This window comes from Chelonia mydas, chromosome 8 (assembly GCF_015237465.2).
Source record: "Chelonia mydas isolate rCheMyd1 chromosome 8, rCheMyd1.pri.v2, whole genome shotgun sequence".
Taxonomy (NCBI): domain Eukaryota; kingdom Metazoa; phylum Chordata; order Testudines; family Cheloniidae; genus Chelonia; species Chelonia mydas.
Genome location: NC_057854.1, coordinates 34,033,303 through 34,057,855, shown reverse-complemented (window position 1 = coordinate 34,057,855; position 24,553 = coordinate 34,033,303). Strand labels below are relative to the sequence as shown.

The 24,553-nt window shown below is 44.9% G+C and overlaps 1 protein-coding gene across 14 annotated transcripts in view; it reads left to right on the top strand.

Moving 5' to 3' along the window:
• SIL1 (SIL1 nucleotide exchange factor) overlaps positions 1–23,988 on the top strand; it is a 214,487-nt gene extending 190,499 nt beyond the window's left edge. For all 14 annotated transcript variants that reach the window (XM_007059174.4, XM_037906286.2, XM_037906284.2 and 11 more), the window contains 3 exons: positions 13,192–13,288; positions 19,132–19,296; positions 23,211–23,988. In XM_007059174.4, coding sequence (XP_007059236.2) covers positions 13,192–13,288; positions 19,132–19,296; positions 23,211–23,576 — 628 coding nt within the window. In that variant the 3' untranslated portion in view covers positions 23,577–23,988. The remainder of the gene's footprint in view (positions 1–13,191; positions 13,289–19,131; positions 19,297–23,210) is intronic.
• Positions 23,989–24,553: the final 565 nt, after the last annotated feature.

Here is a 24,553-nt window from a genome sequence, read left to right as displayed (position 1 = left end):
AAAACCACAGCCCCTCCTTTTAAATGTGAAACCCAACCGGCATTGCTTGCTATGGGAAAGGAGGGTGCTGCAGTTTGAAACCATTCCCACATGTTATGAAGGCGTAAGAAGCCAACTCCACGTACCCTTTGGCTTACCATGGCTGCTTGGGAACCGAATTCTGTTGCCCAGCCGTGTGTGATGTGTCACCATACCGGCAGGCGCTCAATATAAAAGGCAAAATGTGACCTTGTACCAAAAGCACATGTGCTGTCTGCTGTGAATTGCTTGATTCACTGTGAAAGTCTCCTTTTTGTTCTCAGAAATGTGTCATCTTAAATTTTACTCTCCCTTTTTATCCCCCCGCATGTGCAAATGTTTCTATGCTCCCCTATCATCTCCGTCCCTGAGGTTATCGCAGATTAGAAGGCCAAAAAAACGCACTCGTGATGACATATTTTCCGAGCTTATGCAGTACTCCTTCACTGATAGGGCACAGCTGAATGCATGGAGGCATTCAGTGTTAGAGGCCAGGAAAGCATTAAGTAAGCGCAAAGAGCAGAGGCAGGAGGCGATGCTGAGGCTAATGAGGAAGCAAACGGACATGATGAGGCGTCTGGTGGAGCTGCAAGAAAGCCAACAGGAGCACCGCCTCCCCAAGTTCCATATCCTCCTCACCCAGACGCCTAAGAATACGGCGGGGGAGGCTCTGGGCACCCAGCCACTCCGCTCCAGAGGATGGCCCAAGGAACAGAAGGCTGTAATTCAAACAGTTTTGATTTGTAGTGTGGCTATAATAACCAATGTGGCCTTGTCCTTCCCTCCTCCCCCAACCCACCCGGGCCACCTTGTCAGTTATCTCACTTTTTTTTTTAATTAATAAAGAAAGAATGCATGGTTTCAAAACAATAGTTACTTTATTTCCTTTGCCAGCTGTGATTGCAGGGGGGAGGATGGTTGGCTTACAGGGAATTAAAATCAACAAAGGGGGCGGGTTTGCAGCAAGGAGAAACGCACACAGCTGTCACACCGTAGCCTGGTCAGTCATGAAACTGCTTTTCAAAGCCTCTCAGATGCGCAGCACACCTAGTTGTGCTCTTCTAATCATCCTGGTGTCTGGCTGCTCAAAATCGGCCACCAGGCGATTTGCCTCAACCTCCCACCCTGCCATAAATGTCTCCCCCTTACTCTCACAGATACTATGGAGCACATAGCAAGCAGCAATAACAGTGGGAATGTTTGTTGCGCTGCGGTCTAACCTAGTCAGCAAGCAGCACCAGCGAGCTTTTAAACGTCCGAAGGCACATTCTACCACCATTCTGCACTTGCTCAGCCTATAGTTGAACTGCTCCTTACTACTGTCCAGGCTGCCTGTGTACGGCTTCATGAGCCATGGGAGCAAGGGGTAGGCTAGGTCCCCAAGGATAACTATTGGCATTTCAACATCCCCAATGGTAATTTTCTGGTCTGGGAAGTAAGTCCCTTCTTGCAACTGCTCGAACAGCCCGGAGTTCCTAAAGATGCGAGTGTAATGCACCTTTCCTGGCCATCCCACATGGATGTCGATGAAACGTCCCTTGTGATCCACCAGTGCTTGCAGCACCATTGAGAAGTACCCCTTGTGGTTTACATACTGGTTTGCAAGGTGGTCCAGTGCCAAGATAGGGATATGCGTTCTATTGCCCCACCACAGTTAGGGAACCCTGTTGCAGCAAAGCCATCCACTATGACCTGCACATTTCCCAGAGTCACTACCCTTGTTAACAGAAGGTCAGTGATTGCATTGGCTACTTGGATCACAGCAGTCCCCACAGTAGATTTTCCCACTCCAAATTGATTCCCGACTGACCGGTAGCAGTCAGGCATTGCAAGCTTCCACGGGGCTATCGCCACTCGCTTCTCAACTGTCAGGGCAGCTCTCATCTTGGTATTCCTGCGCTTCAGGGCAGGGGAAAGCAACTCACAAAGTTCAAGGAAAGTGGCCTTACGCATGCGAAAGTTTCGCAGCCACTGTGAATCATCCCATACCCGCAACACTATGTGGTCCCACCAGTCTGTGCTTGTTTGCCAGGCGCAGAATCGGCGTTCCATTGTATCAACCAGCCCCACGGCCTCCATGATGTCCCAGTTGCCACAGCCCATGCTTTCAGGAACATCTGTGTCCATGTCCTCCTCACAATTGTCCTCGTGCTGGCGTCTCTTAGCCAGGTTCTGCACATACTTCAGGATAATGCGCAAGGTGTTTACAATGCTCACAACAGCCGCGGTGAGCTGAGCGGGCTCCATGCTTGCCGTGCTATGGCATCTGCACGGGTAACCCAGGAAAAAAGGCGCAAAATGATTGTCTGCTGTTGCTTTCATGGAGGGAGGGCAGGGGACGGGACTGATGATGTACCCAAAACCACCTGTAACAATGTTTTTGCACCATCAGGTATTGGGAGCTTAACCCAGAATTCCAATGGGCAGCAGAGACTGCGGGAACTGTGGGATAGCTACCCACAGTGCACCGCTCCGTGAGTCGATGCTAGCCACGGCATTGAGGACGCACTCCGCTGACTTAATGCGCTTAGTGGGGACATACACAATCGACTGTATAAAATCGATTTCTAAAGATCGACTTCTATAAAATCGACCTAATTTCGTAGTGCAGACATACCCTTAGTCTGTGCCTCTGCTACAACTGTTAGAAGCATTCTTCAGCAGCACGATGTGGGTCCGAAGGCAGTATTTACACTGGCCAGTGTCTTGTCTTGTATATTTCATGCTGTTGCTATATTAGCAGTAACAGTGGCATTAGCACAGGTCCCTGCACTCCCTCAGTCACTATGAAAGTTTCCGACTACACCATTGGTGAGTGGGCACTTATATTTTTCACGTCACAGTTAATATACGCCATGGATTTTTTTATTACTTCCCACCATTTTATTAAGAGAAAACCTTCCAAAATATTTCTTCACTTTGTAACTGTCTCTGGACTCACCAATACGTCCAAACATGCTAATCCTGAATATCTAGATCCGGTTTGTAAATACTTAATAAGAGAGGAGATGCAGGGCATGAAGTTTTGCATGAGCAGATACCACTAGTACCTGGCTCTTTGGCTGGCAAGGCCCACACTGTTACCGTTAAATCCAGTGGGGTATGTCTTAAAGATTCTTCATCTAAACCCTGGATCCTCCAGAATCTTGAGTTGCGTGGCATTGTGCCTTACAGTTCTACGAGGTCACTTATACCAGGTCTACCTTTGAGAAGCTTTGAGACTGGACAACGGAAAATGGACAAGCTTTGTGTACTGATGAGCCTATCATTGCCATGTTCTATGAGCAAGATTTTGTGATGTCTTTTGACCATGAAATACTGTCCTTTTATACCCTCTTTAGTCAGGAAAACCCGAGGGATTTGATTCTGTCCCAGGGCTGACCCTCTGGGTTAGAGCAGGCAACTAATGACATGTCTATACTTGACAAGTGTTGTATGAGTATGCCCTTCTCACGGTGGTATTATCCCACAATTAAAGTACTTCTGCCTCATAGCATTGAAGCCACACAGCACAGCAGTGTCTTGAAGTAAGCATTCAGTATTCTGGTCAGACATCCCACGATGCATTTCTCTGCTGCAGTGCTGTAGATGTTCTGGGATTTTTTTTTGTGCTGCACATTGTGTAATACCTGCCATAAGCCACCAGAATTCTGCGGTTTGGGGTCAAATTTAGTAATTCCCACATTTCTTCCTGTCTCATCCCATCGTCCATCTCTTTTTTGTGAGCCAGCACTCTCAGGCAGCATGGAGGAAACGTTTGCAATTGCTGCAGTCTTCACAGTGATGAATATGAACAGCCTGCTGCTAGCATATTTAAAGTTATGCAGTGACTTCAGGACTAAGGCAATAAAGCCACCTGAGGAGGAGGTTGAAATCAAGCAAATGCTTCTTCTACACTTGGTGGAGTGCCACTTTTGGGCTTGGCCAACTAACACTAATAGGTGGGAGTGTTGCAGATGACCAGCAGCAGTGATAGGATTTCAGGATGTCAAATGCTACTTTCCTAGAACTCTGTGCAGAGTTCATCCTGGAGCTGCAGCGGTGGAACACCCACATGAGAGCTCCCCTCAGAGTGGAGAAGCACATGGCCATCACTGTCTGGCAGCTCACTATCCCCAATTGCTTCCAGTCAATTCCTGACCAGTTTAATGTTGGTAGAGGAACTGTTGGGCCTGTTGTCACAGAGGTGTGCACTGATATCAAGAAGGTGCTCTCCCCTTGGATCATAAGACTAGTCAGTGCACAGATGGTTATTTAATGTGTTTGCTTTGTTGGAGTTCCTGAATTGTATTGGAGCCATTAATGCAACCCATGTGCCAGTTCTTTGTCCCCTCCACCAGGCCTCCGAGCTTATCATTTAGAAAAGGGTATTTCTCCATGGTACTGCAAGGCCTGGTTGATCACCATGGAATCACAAATATTTATGTGGGGGTGGTCTAGAAAGGTCCTTAATGCTAAGATTGTGAGAAAGTATGGACTGTTTTCTGCAGTGGCAAATGGAAATTCTGCTCCCATGACTTCTGTGGACATTGATATTGTTTCCATTCCACCACCCATTCTGGGAAATCCAGCTAACTGCTTGCTTGGTTTATGAACCCTTTTGGCTAGAATGGTTATGTTTAACTATACCTGGAGTAGTTGCAGAATGACTGTGGCATGTTTATTTGGAAGATTGAAAGCATGGAGGATCCTGATGATGAGGCTGATGAGAAAAATTGTATTCTAGTGATAGCTGCTTTCTGTGGTTTTCACAACCTTTGTGGGAGCAAGGGAGACAAGAGCACAGGACAGAGCCTCTGCACATGGATGGGAGCAGGAAGTGGGCAGACTTGGTGATTGTTTTGAACAGACAGATTAGATTGGAGGCCTCTGTGAAGTGATACAACTACTTTGGCACAGAGTGAGGAATGCATTGTGCTTGTGCTTTGAGTCTAAGGGCCACTTATGACAAATGTATATGCTTTTGTATAAGGCATTTATCAGGATTACTGAATATGTCTCTGGTGTATATGTACTGGTGTAAGGAAGTAATCATATTTGATGTGGGCATGTAATCACCTTTTATGTAGTGTTTCAGTGCACTTTGTGTAGTTTGTAAACAGTGCTTCTATTTCAGTACCTTTTTAGATGTTGTGACAATGATGCTGTCCTTAAATTGCCTTAAAATCTCTTCCTTTTTTGAAATGTAAGCGTAGCATGATTTGAGCAGTTTACCTCATAATAGCTCATGTTGGCTCAAAGCTCTGGGCATTAGAAAAATTGTGAGTCAGAAATACTACTTTTTTGCTTTTTCTTTTCTGTGTGCACTGCTACAGTAAGTGCTATTCCTTCAGAGAGTCTCCTGGTTAACACACGTGTCTCCCTACCATTCCATCTCCCATACAGTCCTATTTGAATGTATCATTCCATACATACTGGAATTGGTCCTTTACAGTTTGGGCCTCCGCCTCTGGTTCGGGTTGATCCTCTGCCTGTTTTGGGTGGTGGTCCTGGATTCTGAGACTGTCTGCCTTGGGTTTACTGGGTTGACAAGATCCTGGTTTTGAGGTTCAGTCAGAGCCCACAAAATGCTGGAGTTGAGTGGTGTAATCTCTGGCAAATAGACGGTCCAGCTTCTTATGGTACCAGCAGACTCTGCTTGCTCTCCAATAGATCCTACTGTACTCAGCAGTTTTGTACTTCAGCCAAAGCTCCTTTGCCTTACTAGTTGTGCCCTATCCTGCATTTGTGGCGATAGCCACCTGTAGTTCTGTGCTAAGGGGCTGCTCTTACGATGAGCCTGATCATGCTCCTCTCCCCAGAGAGCAATAAAGTCCACAATCTCAGTATGGGACCATGGCAAAGCACAAGGCATGGCTGATCAGTAATCAGGATTATACAAACTCCACGAGATGGAATCCCAAAGACAGCACCTGGTTGCATGGAACTATTTAAATGGAACGGTGACTTCTGGTCAGGGTGATCCTGGAGTCATAGAGGGTATGTAGGTAGACAGGGAGGACGACCCAGGTAGCCAGCAAAGTGGTGCAGGATACAAGTAGGACGGCTTGGCAGATGCACAACAGTTGTTTCAGGAGGGGGATGTGGCCATACCTACTTTGCTCCAGGTAAACTCATCCCGCATCTCCATAAGCCTGGATCCACAATGGGCTGAAAAACACAAATTAAAATGCCAGATGATTCACTGCAAATATTTTGTTTGTCGACGGAAGGCATTTTAATGCAAAGTAACTCAAGTTAACCCACAACAGATTTCAAATGGAGACAATCCCTAAGATTCCAGAACAGTTTGAGATGTGAGTCAACTTTATTTGCAGGATCAACAGCAAATACAGTTTCCTTCCAGGCACAAAACAGAAAACAAATGAAGATGGTTAAATGAACCCACACACAAAATATCCAGCCATTTAAAGATCTCAATCCCAGGTCACAGCACTGACTGGATTTCACTGGATACCAAATAAATCAGCCCCTGGCTTTTCTCAAGCTTTTAAAAATATAATTAGCACTCTGCAGTCCCCTGCCTTATTCACAGCCTATTTTTGGCTTGCTCCAGGAACTGGATTTCACCACACAGCTAGTACTTAGCTGAATTTTCTTTTTCTGAGCAGTTTGTGCAGCAGAGTGTCACTTGCTAGACTTTGGTCCATGAAGGATGGCTGTGTCAAAGTGTACTTACCTCTCTGGCCCAAATGAGTCTTTGGTTGGTGGCCATCTCAGCATTCAGATGGTATTCCAGAATAAGTCTCTTTTCTTATCTCTTTATTGCCAGACCTCTCTAATGCACAAATGTCCTCTGACCAGATAACCATTCTGGATCTTGATCCAGAGTCTAAAAATGTCATTGATCATCCTTCTGAGCTTTCCAAGGCCTGTTCTTTGCACATTTGTCATTCAAGGTGACTTTTCCTCTGTCCATCACCTCTCTGTATAGGGTAAGTGAGCTACAGACTCCCTTCTGGGTGGTCCATAAGGAGAACTGACCTGTTTCCCCACAAAGTTTTCATTGTTCTTTCTTGGACCCCATTCAGCCGAAGGTGAGTTTTTGCTGCACAAACTGGATGAGAGAACTCGAAGCTACTCCCTCGGTGGCCCAGCTGCCGTTCCCAAGCTCCACTACACTTTGTCGCATAGGTGGAAAAACTTCAAATGCTAAGCAAGGGCAAATAGCCTACCAGGTCTCTAAGTGAGCTGTCACCTGCAGGAGGCTTGTGCCATTCCCAAAAGGCATCAGGGTTCATTCTGCTGAATTCTAGGGGCAACACCATAGAGCATTTCTTTATGTTGAGATGGAGAAAATTTGTCAAGCAGCTGCATGGAGTTCAGCTCACATGCCGTTATTGATTCCAGAGAGTAGCTGCCCTGTTTTGGTAGGGCCGCTTTGCAGAACTTGTTCTCATTAATTTAGATGCCAAGGTTAAAGAGTGAAGGAGAGGCAAGGAACTCAGGCTTCTCTGCTGTGTTGAATTCACAGTGGTGTCTGAAACACATGTGGAGAAGCTGGACATAGAAAATCTGTGACTGATGAAAAGTTGTGTCTCTGAGATTCTGAGACACACCTCTCTGCAACCAACTGCAGCAGCCCAATGTGCTACAGGGCCCTGTGAGAAGTTTACTTTTCAGGAAACTTCAGCATGCCTCTTGAAACGGTGACAGAGGGGGCTTGCATAAAAGAACTGAACGTATCTGTTGGTGTATGCATCAAGTGTTTGCCCTGGCCCCCAGGAAATACACCCTGCTGCACGGCCTGTTGATACACAAATCAAAGGATACCTAAAACATTTTTTTCTGTGGTTGTCAAAGCCATGTTCTAGTTCTGGTGCTTGAACTTATCTCTCAATCAAACATTGGACTGCTCATCTTTATGCCGGCGATTACCTGTATGTAGTGCAGAGGCCAGATTCAGTGAGACTTGAGCCATAGCGTAGGAACTTTACAAACTCACATAACCTTACAGGCAGTGCTTCGCATTTACAGACCAGAGATATGGAAGTCAGCACTTGTGCATCTATAAATGCAGGAACACAAACGTTATGGCTTGTAATTTGTGCACCAGCTGGACCAGTGGGAAAGTTTGTGGACTGTTGTGTGAACTGGCATTGGGGTGGTTGGCAAAGCCCTGGGACTATGGCAATTGCTAAACTAGGTTAGATCAAGGGTCCAGCAAGTCCAGTGTCATGTCTCTGAGTGACCAGTACCATATGCTGCAGAGGAAGGTGCAAAGCATGCCACAATAGACAATTAAAGAATAGTCTTCTCATAGGGCAAGGGTTCTCAAACTGGGGGTCGTGACCCTTCAGAGGGTTGTGAGGTTATTACACAGGGCGGTCACGAGCTACCAGCCTCCACCCCAAACCCTGATTCACCTCCAGCATTTATAATAGTTTTAAACATTAAAAAAAAGTGTTTTTAATTTATATGGGGGGTTGTACTCAGTGGCTTATTGTATGAAAGGGGTCACCAGTACAAAAGTTGGAGAACCACTGCCATAGGGGGAGGTTCCTCCTACTCACTATAAGGTAGTGCTTGGCCTATGCCCTGAAACATGTGCCTTTATATTCCTTATATTTTTATCCTATTATCCACATCAATGTCCCATCCCTTTCTTGAATCCTACTAAGCCTTTTGCCTCAATGATATCTTAAGGCAGTGAGTCCCACAGGTGAATTATACGTTGTGTAAGGCCTCTTGCCTCACATGAAACGGCTTAACTGATGTTTATAATGTGCTGTGGTATCTTTGGAATGGAGGGATTTGTTATATCTTCCACTACCATTCCCTCAGGGTTACTTATTCTTTGCCTCTTCTCTGCTTTGACACTGTAGCTTCAGTCTTCATTACCACATCTCAGCCATTATTCAATCCTGGTTGGCCATTCATTTTCCACAACCCCCTGAATGTGGATGGAACTCTCCTTGTTTTGAAGAATTTGCTGTCTTCAACTCCTCCACCCCCAAAATCCTCCAAATGGAGGCTTTATTTCCTCAAAAGCTTTGCAAGTGGAGAGCTAGGCTGGAAAGAGAAGCAGCTGGATTTTCTCTCCTTGACACCTTTTATAGTACTGGCTGCTGCTTTATTGTGCTTCTGCTGTTCAGTCCACAAAATATGGCTTGTTATTAATAGAGTCTCTCAGTATCTCAGCTATTGAGTGAGGAAAAAAAATCAAAGGAAGCCATTAGTAGGTGGCTTTCACAATCTTTGTTTTTTTCTATATTGAGGTCAACCTGGTAATTAGAATCTGGAATCCGCACATCAGATCTGCCGCCTCCGAAACACGGAGTCATTATAATGATAAGAAAAGCAAAACCCAAACTGATCCTGCTTCTAATCTCCCTGCAGAAATGGTTTCTGATAGATTGCCTCGCACCCTGATTGACACAGGAAAGCTTTATGTTTGCTTCATTTTTATGAGCTAATATTAAGCCATTGGTTCAATTTGATGATTCTCCCTGCCCCAACCCATTTATCTTTCTGTTTTTATGACCTCCTTTGCCTGTCTCTGTCTTTATCTCTTGTATGTTTCTTGGCACTGACTGCTCCAGCAGCTTTCTGGAAATCGTAACAACTCTAAATGTTCTGCTGTAGCAGAGACATGTGACCTTAGTCTAACTGCAGCACAAGTGCTGCTTCAAAGTCAAGAAAGGCTGATGCACGTATTCTTTCCTCAGAAAGCAAGCGCCCGGGGGTACTGAGTGCTGAGCACCGCTTGGGATCAGGCACAAAGACAGCTACACATTTTGGTCCAAATGTGCATATTCATTTCTCACCGCCAACCCCACCAAGGGGGAACCCTTCAGCATCTAGACACTTCCACGCTCACCCCCAAAGAAGCACGCTGCAGCACTAACTTTAAACCTCTGTAAAGTATTTGCAGATTGAAAAAGGCTGAGACCACCCCCTTATCTCTCTCCCCACCCCAGCCAATGAGAGCTCAGCACTCTCGGTACAGTCTGAAGAGAATTGCTCACAATAAAAGAGAGAGATAACATGTCTTCATGTGCTGTGGTATAAACAGGACTCTGCAACCCGCTCTATGCATGTCGGCCTCTTTGGTGTCCAGGGTTTTTTATTAACAACAATACTCTGAACTTATCTCAGACGCTGAAAGTCCCTGTCCATCCAGGCTGGCCAAGCACTTCACAGACATTAAAGAGATCACCCTCCCAGCACCCCTGTGTTAATGGTACTAACCCCATTGGGTAAAATGAGCCACCTACTGGTTAAGGGCTGGATTTGGCCACTCGAGCTGAGCAGTACCATACCCTGGGAACAGCCCATAATAAGGCTGGCAGGAGCGGGCTCCATGTGACTTTCCCAAGATGGCACAGTTAGTTGGTGACAGAATAGTGAATACAGCCCAGAAATAGTGATTTCCAGCCTCCTGTATTAACCCTGGAGCCTCCCTGCCTTTTTATTGTTATTACTGTATGTAAATGTTGATCTGCAAATCAGAGCACATGAAGTGTGTGCCTAAAATATTGCCTGGAAAGCAGCGAGCTTGTTTGGTCAGGCCCCCAGCTGGCTGGCTGCCGCACACATTCCCACAAAGGGTTTCAGAGAGGCAGTAAAATGTGCCCAACATCACATCTTCCCTGGCCTAGCCAGACCTAGTCTGCCCTGCATTGGATGGTTCATATACCCCCTGTGTGATGGGCACACTTTATTCAAACCCCCACACTCCTGTGCAGTGTTATCTGGGAAGAGGCCATAAGGAATGCGTTGCCTTCCTTGATACTCTCTTGTGTCAGTAGCCTTACCAGAAATGTGCACATGCACCACGAAGTATGAGAACTCCTGAAGCCAAGGTGTTAGCTGGACCCAAGACCCACAAACTATGGGGCAGTTCAGGTCCAGAACTGGAATTATACATGTCCAGCCCATCTGTACAGTGGACAGAGGTTGTAGCCATTTATAATCCATAAGGAAAACTGCATAATGTGAGATTGTGTGTGTGTGTGTGTGTTAGACCCAAGTCATAATTTATAATTCACAAGCTATGGGGACAAATGTCCCTTCTGCAGGTGTGGTGAAAGACGCATCCTACAGTACAGGCTGGGCAGTGACAGAGAAGTGTTTAAATAAATCAGCGTGTTAATAGAAACTGAGGAACAAGAGAGTGGTGGAAAGTGAGAACTGGAATAAAAGGCCATTAAGGGACAGTTGGAATATAAAGTGAAAGGGATTAATGGTGCAGTTGGTATGAACAAAAGGCGAGAAATGGTGATGGGAGAGATCATTGCTAGGTTAACACCTGTGGTAACAAAAAGATATTTACTAATGAGAACCTAGTACACCCAGAAGGAACAGCACAGAATGCCTAGAATGCCCCTTATGTGTTGTGCTGCCATCACTTTCAGGTTATGTCAGTCACATTTCACTTTCTGTTGCTTTACTGATTATATTGATCTTTTCGGCCCCAGTCTGTCAGTTACATGGCACCAAAACTGAAACGTTTCTTATGCCTCCAGATGAGGCTAGAGTTTGAGCCCCTGAGCGACATAGTTATACCGATATAGGACAGTAGTGTAGACCAGACTTTGGTAGCCAGCATGGTTAGGTAACTTGCAAAGCCACATTTCCCTCAGCAGGTAGGTTTTAGATGCCTCCCTCAACCAGGCCAGTCGGTTTGAAATTGACTGGGACACTGACTTCACTTTACAGCCAACCAAGGAGTATGATGGCCTTTACCTCATGTTACATACGGTATTGTACCATACATGCCTCCTAAGGGTTGTATGAAGGAAAAGAGATCCAGAGTATCTGTCCTGGACTTAAAAATGCGGGCTAACTTTTGACAAGCACGATCCTGCAATAAATAAATACATACCTACGCAAAAGAGGAGAGAAGCTTCTGTAAACGGATCCATCGGCAGGAATCACCCAATCAACACAAAGGAAGCTGTGATTGTTTCTGGGCAACCTGCTGATATCCAGCTGTTGGAGTAGTTCCCACCAACCAGCATTGGCAACCTCAGCAAGACGAGGGTATTGAGAGTCAGACTGGGAGGGTTTGGTGGCGATGCAAATAGGCGCTCTTCAGATCAGCATGGCGGCCCAGCTGGGTGGTGCCAGGCCTGTGGCAGCTTAGCTTCCATTAGCCCGGGGCAGGTAAATGAAGGAGGTGGCTCACCAAAATCACAGATCTACATTTGTGAATTGTCCTGGTCTAGTAACCGCACCTTCTCTGCTGCAACCTTTTGCCATGCAGGCCGCAAGAAGAAGTAACAGAAACTACAGAGAGAAGATATCTATTATTCTGTCCCTTGCTCAAATGTGTGCTAGTTGGCTAATTAAGTAACACAACTTTAATTAGTTATTAATGAAAGCAATTAACAGAAGCCGTGACGCCTAAATGAAAATAAGTGGTAGTTTATGTAAAAATGTGGTTGCAATTTTCCATATATTGAATTTTCAAATTGGGATCTCAGATGGTTTCATTGTTGATTCTGCCGTACATAGTTTGACTTTGGACATGTCACTGATTTCAGACCAGGTGCTTTGTTCTCCATGTTCAGAGTGCATAAAAATGGCTACTATATTGCTTCCCTCACTGGCCCTCCCTCTCATCCTCCAGGTAGCCTCAGAAGCTCACACCCAGAGTCATGTGGTGGTGGCGCTGATGCCAGAGGCACCCTAACAATCTCCTATCAGGGATGTATTCATTTTGATCGGGAGAAAGAAGCAAAATGTTTTGCAATGTGATACTAGGATCTCCCAAATCACTCACATTTAGATGACCCTGCCTGTGCTAATAGTTCTCTTTGGAGTAAATAAAGTACATGGCAATTGTCAGCATCTGGTTGGCTTTTAAGAGTAAGTGTTTCTGTTTAGCTTGAGGTTTTACGTACACAAAAACACGTGCTTGCCCTAATGACAAAAACAGTTCCTAGATCAGCTGTGCAGTGACAAATTTCACCAGCAGGTGTCACCTTCATAGACAGTCCCTCATATAGGGAGGAATTCAGGCAGATGTTGTTAAACAATCCAATTTGAAATAGATGCTTTATATTCATTAACGCCTTGCAGTACATCTTGTAAGTAACTCATCTCCACTATTAAAAAAACCAAAATGCCTTAGCTAGAAACAAGCTTGCAGCAAAGTGTGTGTTAACCTGTTTAGTTTCCCTGTGATCTACTGTCTGTTCCTGACGTTTGTTTTGCTTTTTCCCTCAGCAATCCCAAAGTTCAGGTGGAAGCAATTGAGGGTGGTGCTCTACAAAAACTGCTGGTTATTTTGGCTACGGAACAACCATTCGCTGTGAAGAAAAAGGTAAGTTGGCCAAAGTGTGTGTGTGTATTAACATTTCCTATATATGACACTCAGGTATATAGTCTTGCATTGGCATCATTACATAGTGATGTGATCTGTGTCACCTGTTCATGGATATGTGGTGCTTTATAATGAGGCACATTCACAGAAGTGGTGTCAGGCTATGTTCAGAGGGTCAGATTCAGCTCTGAGGTCCATGGGCATTTCCCTGCCCCATTCCATCCAGGCTGATGGGGTTCTGTTCTTCTTTCAGTGTACTCAGAGTGACCCACGTTATAGTTAACAAGCTGCAGTTGTGTATTGACAGGGAAAACTTGCCTCTCTGGTGTACAGAGCCATTAGCCAGCCCCCAGTTGTCACCTCATGGTAGCGATAGGCCTTGCCCTACTTTAAAAGGAAAACTCAGATTACACAGTGAGTTCATACTGTTGGACAGGCCGTGCTGTGTGTTAGATAGTCTGGGAGGGAGGGAGGGAGGGAGGGAGCAGATCCCGACATAAAGATCACAGGTTAATGAATAGGAGTCGACGTTCTGGAGAAGATAATTGCTGCATCCACTTCGGCATCCTGCCTCAAGCAGGAGCCAATATCTGATGCTTCAGAGGAAGGCGAAAAGCTCTCCTAATGCCCCTAGCTAAATGTGCAGTGCTGTACGTTGGGGTACGGGATTCTTCACTCTCCTCTTCAGTGATCAGTTTATTCGCTCAAGCATGAGATCTGATTACCCTTATCTTAACATGCAAAGCTACAAATGGTTGTTGTTGGCCATAAAATTATCTAGCTCCTTTTCAAATCCAGGCCCAGCGTTTGACTCAGTGACCTTCTGGCACAGTGAATTCCACAGGCGGAGCGGAAAAAGTAGCTCCTGTTACTCAACCTTAATGCACCTGCTATTAATATCAGTGATGTGCTGTCAGTATTTTAAAAGAGGATCCCATGAAAGTGTTCCCCTCTAGCCTGTGATAAACTCCTGAGTCTCAAGGAATGTGTGGGCCACAGAGAGGTATGGAGAGACTGAGGCATGTATTCACTTGCATGAAAAGATTCCCTCCTTGTCAAAGCTGGGCAGGCAGGCTTGTGTAAAGCTGCGCTTGCTAGAAATGTTTACACCATCTTCCTGAAAACGACACTGTGCATCCTGCTGGCCTAGCCCAGCGTGCGTGATGCAGGGCATGTGATTACCTCACAGGGACGGTGAGGAGGTATCTAGGGAAGGGTTTGAAAACCATTGCCCTGAAGTGCAGTCTGCTTCATTTCAAAAGCAAAACTTTTTCTTTTTTCAAAGACCTCTGGCAGCATTCAGAGACGGGGTGACCTCACCAGAGGCAGAGAAATCACCCCAATATTTTCTTTAATTTAATTTACTGACTGAGCTGTAACAAAGGACTCCAGAGAGCCCTTTCAGCATGGCATGGAGTTTAATTGAGTGACCGTTCTTCTTGTGTTATGGTAGGGTAAGGTTTTCACTGTCCTTGTCATAATTTGGATGCTTCTGTCTAGTCTTCTGAACCCATCCCCTTTCCAGGCAAAATACTCCTAGTTGTGACAGTCTCTCTTCAAATCTAGGACCCCACCATCCAGTATGACAATCTTTAAGGCCTTTTTCTGAACAAAGGGGATGGCTCTGGTTTCAGCATCAGCTGCAATGCATGTAACATTCATGCGTGACAGGGAGAGATTTTTACTCCCATCAGATTGAAAATATGGTGAGTGCAGGAGAGTCATATTTCCCATCCAGCCATGCTTGGGTGGAGGAGGAGGCAACATGCCAGCACACTGTCACTATGGACTGGTGGTGAGGAAGAGACAGAAGCATCCACTAAACTACTGCAGGCAACTAAGAGATTATAAAATAGAAATATATTGGACTGGGAAAAAATAGCTGTCTGTTCTGATCTGCCCACAGTGGGTGCAGGAAACGTGTCCCACCATTGTGCACTAAGGAGTCAATTCCCATTGTTGGCAGGCTCTGAGATGGATGATCTCCGTAATAGTTCTTGTTTCAGCAGCAGCCTTTCCTGAGGGGCAGAATGGCAGTCTGGGTGCCTTTCTTAACACTTAACATATCACCTCAAGTAACCATTTTTGTGAATATCAGAGAGGTGTAAAAATCAGTAATTTAGCCACAGATTGCCTCCTTCCTCAGCCTTAACCTCAGGTCTGTAACAGCTCTGAAAGGGAGAGAGCACCTAAACGTCTCCATCCCTAGCCAAAGTAATGCTTTATATTAGGATGAGTTATCTGTGCTGCGGTAGCGCCCAAGGAGCCCAAGAAGAATTGGGTCTACTCACACAGAATCAGAGTTCATAATCCAGTTTAAGACAAGATGCACTCAGTGAGAGCAGTGAACAGGGAGGTGAGAGTGGTGTACATCAGTGAGTTCTGAAGGATTAGAGAAACACTCAGAAGTTCAGTATTTATCCAAGCTATCTGAGCTTTGATGGGGCTGGATGGTTGTCTGCCAAAGTGACATCCACCAGAATCCTGGTACTACTTCTGCTGGTTGGGCTGGAGATTTGAGCATAGGCTTTGTCAGGGTATTTGGGCACAGAATCCAGACTGCAAAACCCCAGAAGGAGACAATCTTTGGCTTGGGTTCAGTTCAAGTGATGGACGTAGGTCCAGTTTAACAGACCTACTGCCTGAAATACAAGTTAACAAAGCTCAGTGAGAGCAGAACCCATCTTGATCTGCAACCTGCCTCTCTCATGTTACTCTGTTTCAGTGCTTCAGTATTGTGGTGATTAAGGCTATATAAATACCATAGACTGAATTAATATCAGCAGCTAAACCAAATCAAAGTAAAAATCTCATTGGCCCTACACCTATCCCAAACCTTGTATCTAATACAAGAAAGATTCAGAACAATGTCTTAGCCATTGGTTTCCACAGTCATTTGGACTGGTCACCTGCTCCTTCCTGCGTATTCAGGCTTATCCCCACTATAGCAAGAGGAATGCAAGGTGCATTGGCTACAACAAGCTTTAAGCACAGAGTATTTCCCTATCTCAGCTCTGATATTTAGAAAGAGCCTCTTGTGCAACTCCACACTCTAACGCTGCATTTGTTTATCACGCTCCTTGGGGAACTGTAGCAACAGCAGACTGTTTGCGTCAGATACAGACAGATGTAACCCTTGTGTAAGCAGCAGCCTCAGTCAATTGTCCTGGGAGATAAAGAATATAAATCCTTTGTGCTTCTAGACCCTTTCACCCAGGGATCTCAGGCTCTTCCTGAACATCAGTTAGGCCTCACAGTACACCTGTAGGGTAGGCCAGTGATGATCTCCTCATTTCACAGACAGGGAACCTGGGACACAGAAAGGTAAAGTGATGTGCCATGTGTCACACAGTGAATCAGTAGCAAAGCCAGGAACACAACCCAGAAATCCTGACTCCCAGTCCTGCAATTGAACCACTAGACAAAACTGTTTGGAACCTGCCTTAATAGGGAGGCAGTGCCATGAACTGTATACTGGATCTGACACCATTTAAAGTAATTGCTCCAAAGTAACTTCTCTTGGAAGATCCTGTACAGCTGAGATAATAAAGTTAAGCTTTTCATTCATGACATTGACACAAAAAGTGGGAGTGTGCTAATAAAATTTGTGGATGATGCAAAGTTGGGGGAGGTATTGCCAATATGGAGGAGGACCGGAATACCATACAAGAAGATCTGGATGATTTTGAAAACTAGAAATGGGATGAAATTTAATAGTGAAAAGTGCAAAGTCATGCACTTAGGGGCTAACAACAAGAATTTTTGCTATAAGCTGGGGATGTATCAGTTGGGAGTAGAGAGGAGGAGAAATCCCTGGTTCTATTGGTTAATCACAGGAAGACTATGAGCCGCCAATTTAATGTGGCTGTGAAAAAGGCTAATGCAGTCCTAGGATGCATCGGGGAGGTATTTTCAGTGGAGACAGGGAAGTGTTATTGCCATTATACAAGGCACTGGTAAGACCTCATCTGGAATAGTGTGTGCACTTCTGGTTTCCCATGTTTAAGATGAATTCAGACTGGAACAGGTTCAGAGAAGGGCTGCTAGGGTGATCAGAGGAATGGAAAGGAGACTCCAAAGAGCTTGGCGTATTTATCCAAACCAAATGAAGCCTGAGGGGAGATATGATTGCTTGTTATAAGTGCCAAGGAGGGAGAGGAATTATTTAAGTGCCAGTGTGGACACAAGAACAAATGGATATAAACTGGCCATCAGCAAGTTTAGGCTTGAAATTAGATGAAGGTTTCTAACCATCAGAGGAGTGAAGTTCTGGAACAGCCTTCCAAGGAGAGCAATGCGGGGGGGGGGGAAGGGAACCTAACTGGCTTCAAGACTGAGCTTGGTAAGTTTATGGAGGGAGTGGTATGATAAGACTGCCTACAGTAGCTGATCTGCAACTGCTAGCAGCAAGTGTCCCCGATGGCTGGGGAGGGCTGTGAGTTATTATAGGGAATTCTTCTCAAGGTGTCTGGCTGGTGGGTCTTGCCCACATGCTCAGGGTCCAACCGATAGCCATATTTTGGGTTTGGAAGGAATTTTCCCATGGGTCAGGTTGGCAGAGATCCTGGGGGTTTTTTTGCCTTCCTCTGCAGCGTGGGGCATGGGTCACTTGCAGGTTTGAACTAGAGGAAATGGTGGATTCTCTGTAACTTGAAGTCTTTAAATCATGATTTGAGGACTTCAGTAACTCAGCTAGAGGCTGTGGGTCTATTACAGGAGTGGTTGGGTGAGGTTCTGTGGTCTGCGATGTCCCAGAGGTCAGACTAGATCAGCGATTCTCAAACTGTGGGTCAGGACCCCAGAGTGGGTCGCGACCCCATTTTAATGGGATCACTAGAACTGGTGTTAGATATGCTGGGGCCCAGGGCTAAAGCCGAAGCCAGAAGTGTTCAGCCCTGAGCAGCGGGGCTCAGGTTACAGACCCCCACCCCCGCTCCCTATCTGGGGCTGAAGTCCTCAGGCTTTGGCCCCCCTTCTCGGGGTTGTGTAGTAATTTTGTTGTCAGAAAGGAGTCACGGTGCAATGAAGTTTGAGAACCGCTGGACTAGATGATCATGATGGTCCCTTCTGGCCTTAAGGTCTAAGAGTATATAAAGTTGATGTGAGCAGTCTCAGTCTGTGAGAGCTGCATTGATGTGTTGACAGCATCTAACCTGGAGAAAAGTCAAAGGGCTTGATCCTGAGGGCTGTTGAGCACCTGCAGTACCCCCTGAAGTCAGAAGAGGTTGCAGGATGAAGCAGGGGGTGTGTCTACACTAGCTTTAACTGAGAGAGCTCGAGCAGTGAAACTGCAGCAGCACAGGCTTCATCAGGAGTAACACCCAGGGTTACGGGCAGGCTTGTACAGCCCCATCCGAAGCACATGGTGCTGCAGCTTCACTGCTCTGGTACCTGAGCTAGCGAGATTAAAGCTAGTGTGGGTATGTCTGCACAAGCTGCAGTCCCACCTCTGACCACAATGTGGACGTACCCATGGTCTTCGAGTTCCTGGAAAAGAAGATAGCTGGGGGATTAGACACCACACTCAGGTTTCATGCAGAGATACCACCTCGCTGGTGATGAGAGATTTAAATTAATGAGGGCAGGTGTTTGCAGAACAGCAAGTCATGAGTGAACACAGTTGTTTTTTTCTCCCCTGATCAGAAGTCATTGAGATTGTTAATAGGCTTTTAAATCACACCCATATTATGTAGCATTAATCAGCTGCCTTTTGTGGCAATCCGTAAAGGAAAATGAAGCCAGAATGCTAGGGCTCTTCAGAATACAGATCGCTGAGCAAGAGTTCATTCAGAAATGGCAGCTGTCGCTGGACTAGGAGACTGATTAACTGTTGTGCTTGCCAGGCTCTCTTTGCTTTGTCTTCGATGCTGAGACACTTCCCCTATGCCCAGCTGCAATTCCTCAAGCTTGGTGGCCTTCAAGTACTTAGAAATCTCTTCAAAGAAAAAGGCATGGAGAGTCTCTACATACGTGTTGTGACGCTGCTCTACGACCTGATTTTGGAAAAGGTAAGAGCGCTGTGGGGCAGTTTGCTGGAGCCCATGTTCACTGGATGGCAATGAAGATGTGAGCTATATATACTCTTGGGAGTGAGGAAATGCATGTGAATCGGGAACAGTTATAGCAATGCAAGACAGTACTTAAGATCTTCATTAAAGGGCAGTTCTATCAAGGCCAAACAAAGAGGCATCGTACCAAGGAACTCCCCAGGCAAAGACAACCTGTGCCTGCTGATAGTGGGGTGGGGTTGGGGTGTGTTGGGGTGTGGAGATTTGAGTTCAGCGGCTTCAGCAGTATTACTGAGCATGATCAGTAGAAGCCAAGTAGTAAATCTGGAAGGGCATGTGACCCTGCATGTCCCTCGCCCTCCCCCCGCCCTGCATCACCTCTATCTCCAGGGGATGGGGGGCCCGCTCTGCTCCAATACGCCTCCCTGCAGCACTACAAGAGAAGCCCCTATGGAGCTGGGTTCCATATTGCATAGGCAGTTTGTACTCCCTGGGTTGATCTTGTGTCTGAAGCTTGAAAATATTGTGTAGCCATTTAAGCATCTTTTTAACAATAAAATCAATGTTTGTTTTGTTGGTGGTGTGTTTTTTACCCTGAAGTGTTAAAACCAAGAACGTGTGCTAGGGTGCAGGAGAGCCAGGAAATGAAACTGATCGTTCTGGTTTCATTGTCCAAAGTGAATGAAATGCAAAGAGAGTTACCAGGGTATCGCTGTGCAAACTAGCTAGATTTTTGTAATTCTTTTAGTTTTTTGGGGGGAACTGTACATTTGTAAATCTTAAGTTGTAACTAAGCAAACATCTATACCTATTTTACTTAACACCACTTTTGATTATTACTGTAAATGTCAGTTTAAAATCCTGTTTACTAGCCACTGTTTGATTTGTTGTTTATATTCTGCATTTCTATTACATTGGAGAATGAAAATCAATTAGGTCAAGTTTCACTTCTGTTTATAGTCAGTTTCACCTGCAGATTTTTATTGCTGTAGTGTTTGGGTTTCAGACCTTGAAGAAAAATAATTATATGCTTTAAAATTTGTTTTCAATTGACTTTTTATAAGAGATGGAAATATTTTTGCTACTCTGAAGTTTTATAAAATATAAATATTGGGTCCAATATAAGTTAACCCTGTCCCTTCAATGGCACAAATAAGGAATTTGTATCTATGACTTGTCTTAGTATTGTCCCTTTAATAACATTCTATGTTTTAATACTGTACCTTTAGCAACTCCATCTGTTCACAGATTCAGTCTATCTTGAGATAATCTGCACACCCTACAAATTCTAAGTTTTATACAAAAACAATTACATTTATAGCCCTTTTGGTGTGAAAACTACTTTCTAGGATGTACATCACAGGCTGCTCTCTTGTTACGTCTGCAGACAAAATGGGAAAAAACAGCACCTGGAAAGGTGCTGGATCAATCTGAGTAAGTGGTGATGTCACAACATGCTGTAAGGTGCTAGCTTCCGGGTGATTGACTGAAAAGAATAGGCTGCTATTTTTTATTTTTTTTCTAAATGAAGCAAAACTAATTCCAGCCCATGCCGGTGGCAGCTCAGTGAAATGAAGCAGAAGAGAAGATGGTTCTGAACTGCTTTTCCTGCTTCATTGTCTCTGTTTAACCTTGAATAGATGGACAATCTGTGTGCACTGGAAATAAAGTTTTCCAGGTGGTGGAAATGGCTTTCCTGCAGGATTGTGGGAAGGGAAATCTCACCTGAGTTTTTGTTCCTTTTCTCCCCTCATATGGTATATCAAAGTATAAATACAATCCTGTGAAACATGCCAGGAACAACCACCCATGGGATCAACAAAAGTCAGTTAGGTAGCAGAGGGCCCTTAATTAAAGGTCAGATAAAATGTTACAGGAAACCTTGTAAACCAGTCTCGAGTGGTCCCGCCAGACAGGGGGTTGCTTATTAGCAAGGCTCATCCTTTGGGCTAGTTTCACTGTATCTCTGCTGATTTCCAGCCTTTTTCTTCTGCACATTTGGATTTGTTCTTATCAGACCTGTAAAAGCCCTAATCTTCTCTTAATGATGATATGGTAGCAAGCAGACTTGCGCTTTTCAGATCTAATTAATGAAGCGCATACATAGTAATTATCACAGGAGGCCACCAGCCAAGCCAGCGGAATAGCTCTTAAAGGGAAACAGACCCCATATTGCTCTTCTTTGGGAAATGGTGGCATGATCAGCTCCTTCTGGCACACAGACTGTGAGATGCATCTAGGGTCACATTCCAGCCCGTGAAACATGCATGGGATTCCTTTATATGTCAACGACTGCTTCTCACATTCACCTACCTGCTGGGGCCAAATCTTTAACATCAGCGTTTATTATTGAAGCCAGCTGTAAAACGATGCGCAGGTTCTTCAGCGTGACACCTGCCCTGTGAGCATCTTTACTCGGAGTATGCTAAGCCAGCTCAGTCCCCGCTGCAAAGCCCTAAATGTACCAGTCGTAACTGAGACTGTGGGGTGGGAATCCACGTCTCAGCTCACTCATGGCAAGGCTGTTGAATGTCCATATAACTGCACTGAACAGAATGGATGCACTTTTTATTTAGGGCTGGCATAAGGTGAGCATTGGGTTGGGTCATGGCACAATCAAGATCCTAGCTCATACCCTCGCTTCCTGGGCCAGCAGGAGCTGGGACCACTGTGGAAGCCACGTGCCTGGTCTCTGGATGTGGGGAACAGAGCACTGGGGCTTGGCCCAAGCATCCCCTTCTGGCTGTTGTCAGAGCAGCACCAATGAGCTAAGTTCAGCTAGAGAGAGAGAATTGTGATGATGTAGAGCTTGAGCATGGTGCCGCTGGCGAACCACAGTGTGAAAGATGTGGGGGGAGGATCCTGAATAGACCCCCCACCTCCTAGAAAAGGCAATGGAAAGCAAAAATGAGGCCTGAAATGCCAGCAGGCTAAAAAGTCAACTCTCTGCCATTTGCTGCAGACAGCAGCACCGAGGCCACGGGCGCAGTGAAGCCTTCAGGCAATGGCTTCAAATAAGAACAGTTTAAGGAATTGACTTGACAGGGACTTTTTCTGCCCTTTTCTCCTTTATTAAATGGGGGGGAGGGGGGTCTCATGTGGAACAGCACAAGGGCTCTACCAGTGTCCGGTGCACCTCGCTGTCCTCCTCTGGATTCTAGGAGCTCTACCATATATTGTATGTAGGAGGATTTACCATGCAGTTCAATAGGGCTGTGCTGGCTTCCCTTTGGTATCTCACTGGATTCACCTGAGTCTTTGCTTGCTCTGTTCTGGTATAAAGTTGCCCCACAAAGGATATTTTATAAAATTGAGCTTATGCCCTTTGTTTCCCATCTCCCTCTCCCAACTCAAAAAAAAAACTTCTTTTCTCTCTGCTTTTTTTTAATCATAGAAATATCAAGAATGGCAACACTGTCTTCCCTAGCTTTGCTGGAGGCATCTCCAGTGGGAATTGGGAGCACTCTTAAATTAAGGATGGGGATGTTGAGTGTTTAAGAAAGATGTTTTGTATCCAAAGTGTTTAGTGCGTGCCAGAGTTATATAGGTGATCATGAAAATAAATAAAAAAACATGTTTTAAACAGTCTCACCTCACTCCCTTCTCCTTTCTCCTTTCAATCAGATTTTCAGTGTCTTGCAATATCATAATTCTACTCGTTCTCCAATCAACTAGAGCTTTCCAGAGTATATAAGACCTGAATTTCTAATGCAAAAAAAAACAAGCAAAACAAATCTAACTTCATGCACCATATAAAGAAATAAAATAGGGTACAATGCTGTCAAAAGCCAGGAGTTGTGGGATGTCTGGATTCACCCATGGGCACTGATATACTGTATAACTTGCTGGAAACAGTACTAAGGGTAGGTGGTGTTCTTGGATACAGATAATCAATTTAACATGGTTTCTTGCAGATGCTGCTTGAGGATTCAGAGAACAAGGAAGACCAAATGGAAGAGAAAGTTCAGCAGTACAAACAAGTGAACCTGGTGCCAGCTGTGGTGGAACAGGGCTGGTGTGTGATTATTTCCAACCTCCTGGCATTGCCGGAGCATGACACTCGAGAAAAAGTTCTAAAAACAGTGCACATTCTGATGGCCGCCTGCAGGGACGGATACCAAGGGGACTATGCCCTCAGCACCACACTGAGCATGCTCCGCACCGAGTACGAAGAACTGGCAGCAGAAGAACAAAGGGAAGGGGACAAAGATGGCTATTTTAAGGAACTCCTTAGCTCTATAAATACCATTATTCAGGAGTTAAGATCAGGATATCTGTAATCTGACTGAGCTTTAAAAAAAAAATTCATGACAACCTGGTGAATTTTGATGGACATGCATAAACAAACTATTGAGTAAATTGCTGGTCTAAGCAAAATCCCTCCACAAGGCAAGTGAGCCAACAGCTCCATTATTAAAGAAAGATACAAACATTTTGGGGAGTATTTTCATTTCACATCTTGGTCCATACTAATATACCAGATGATGGGATATATGTGTTAAAGGAATATTGCATCTTGTCCTCAACCTCTAATATGTTTAATGTAAGTGACAGAATGTTTAAATCTGTTTAGTAAAATGTAGATTCTTCAGGTTCCAAAGAACGGATGCATTTTTGATCACGTACTTGCTAATTCAGGCAACTATACATCTGTGCTTTGTAAAGGAAAAAGACTTTCCCACGCAACTGTGATCGGTCTTTGTTCTTTTTTTAATGGTGACCCTTTCTTTTGCTGCTTTACAATTTATACAGAAGGATCGAAAGCTGCTGTTAGGTTTTTATTTTTAAGTGTGCTTTCTGCTTGTGTCTTCCCTCAGAAACACCATGAATATCAACGCTTGTCTTCCCTGGGTTTGCTGGAGGTCTGCATAGAAGACTCATAGATTCAGATTAGGAGCCTTCTCAGACCTTTGTTGAAAGATGTTGAATATTCAACAAAAAAGAGCCTTTCTTCCAGCTATTTGTTAGGGTTTTGAGTTAAATAGATGTTAACAACCCCCAAATAAAAACTCCGGCATTCTAAACAAAAAAGAAATTAGAAATCATTTCTCCTGCCAATTAATCAGGTTTCTCTTGCTTGGTAACTGTGATGTCATAAACATATTTGTCCTCCAGTTTTTGATAGAGCCTCCTTAGAAAAGAAGGCTGGCCAAGACTTGAATTTCCAATGAGGGGGAGGGGTTGAAAGGGAGCTATTGGCAGAGAAATCTTTCAGGCTTTCTTTATACATCCAAAGAAACAAAACAAAAAGGCACCA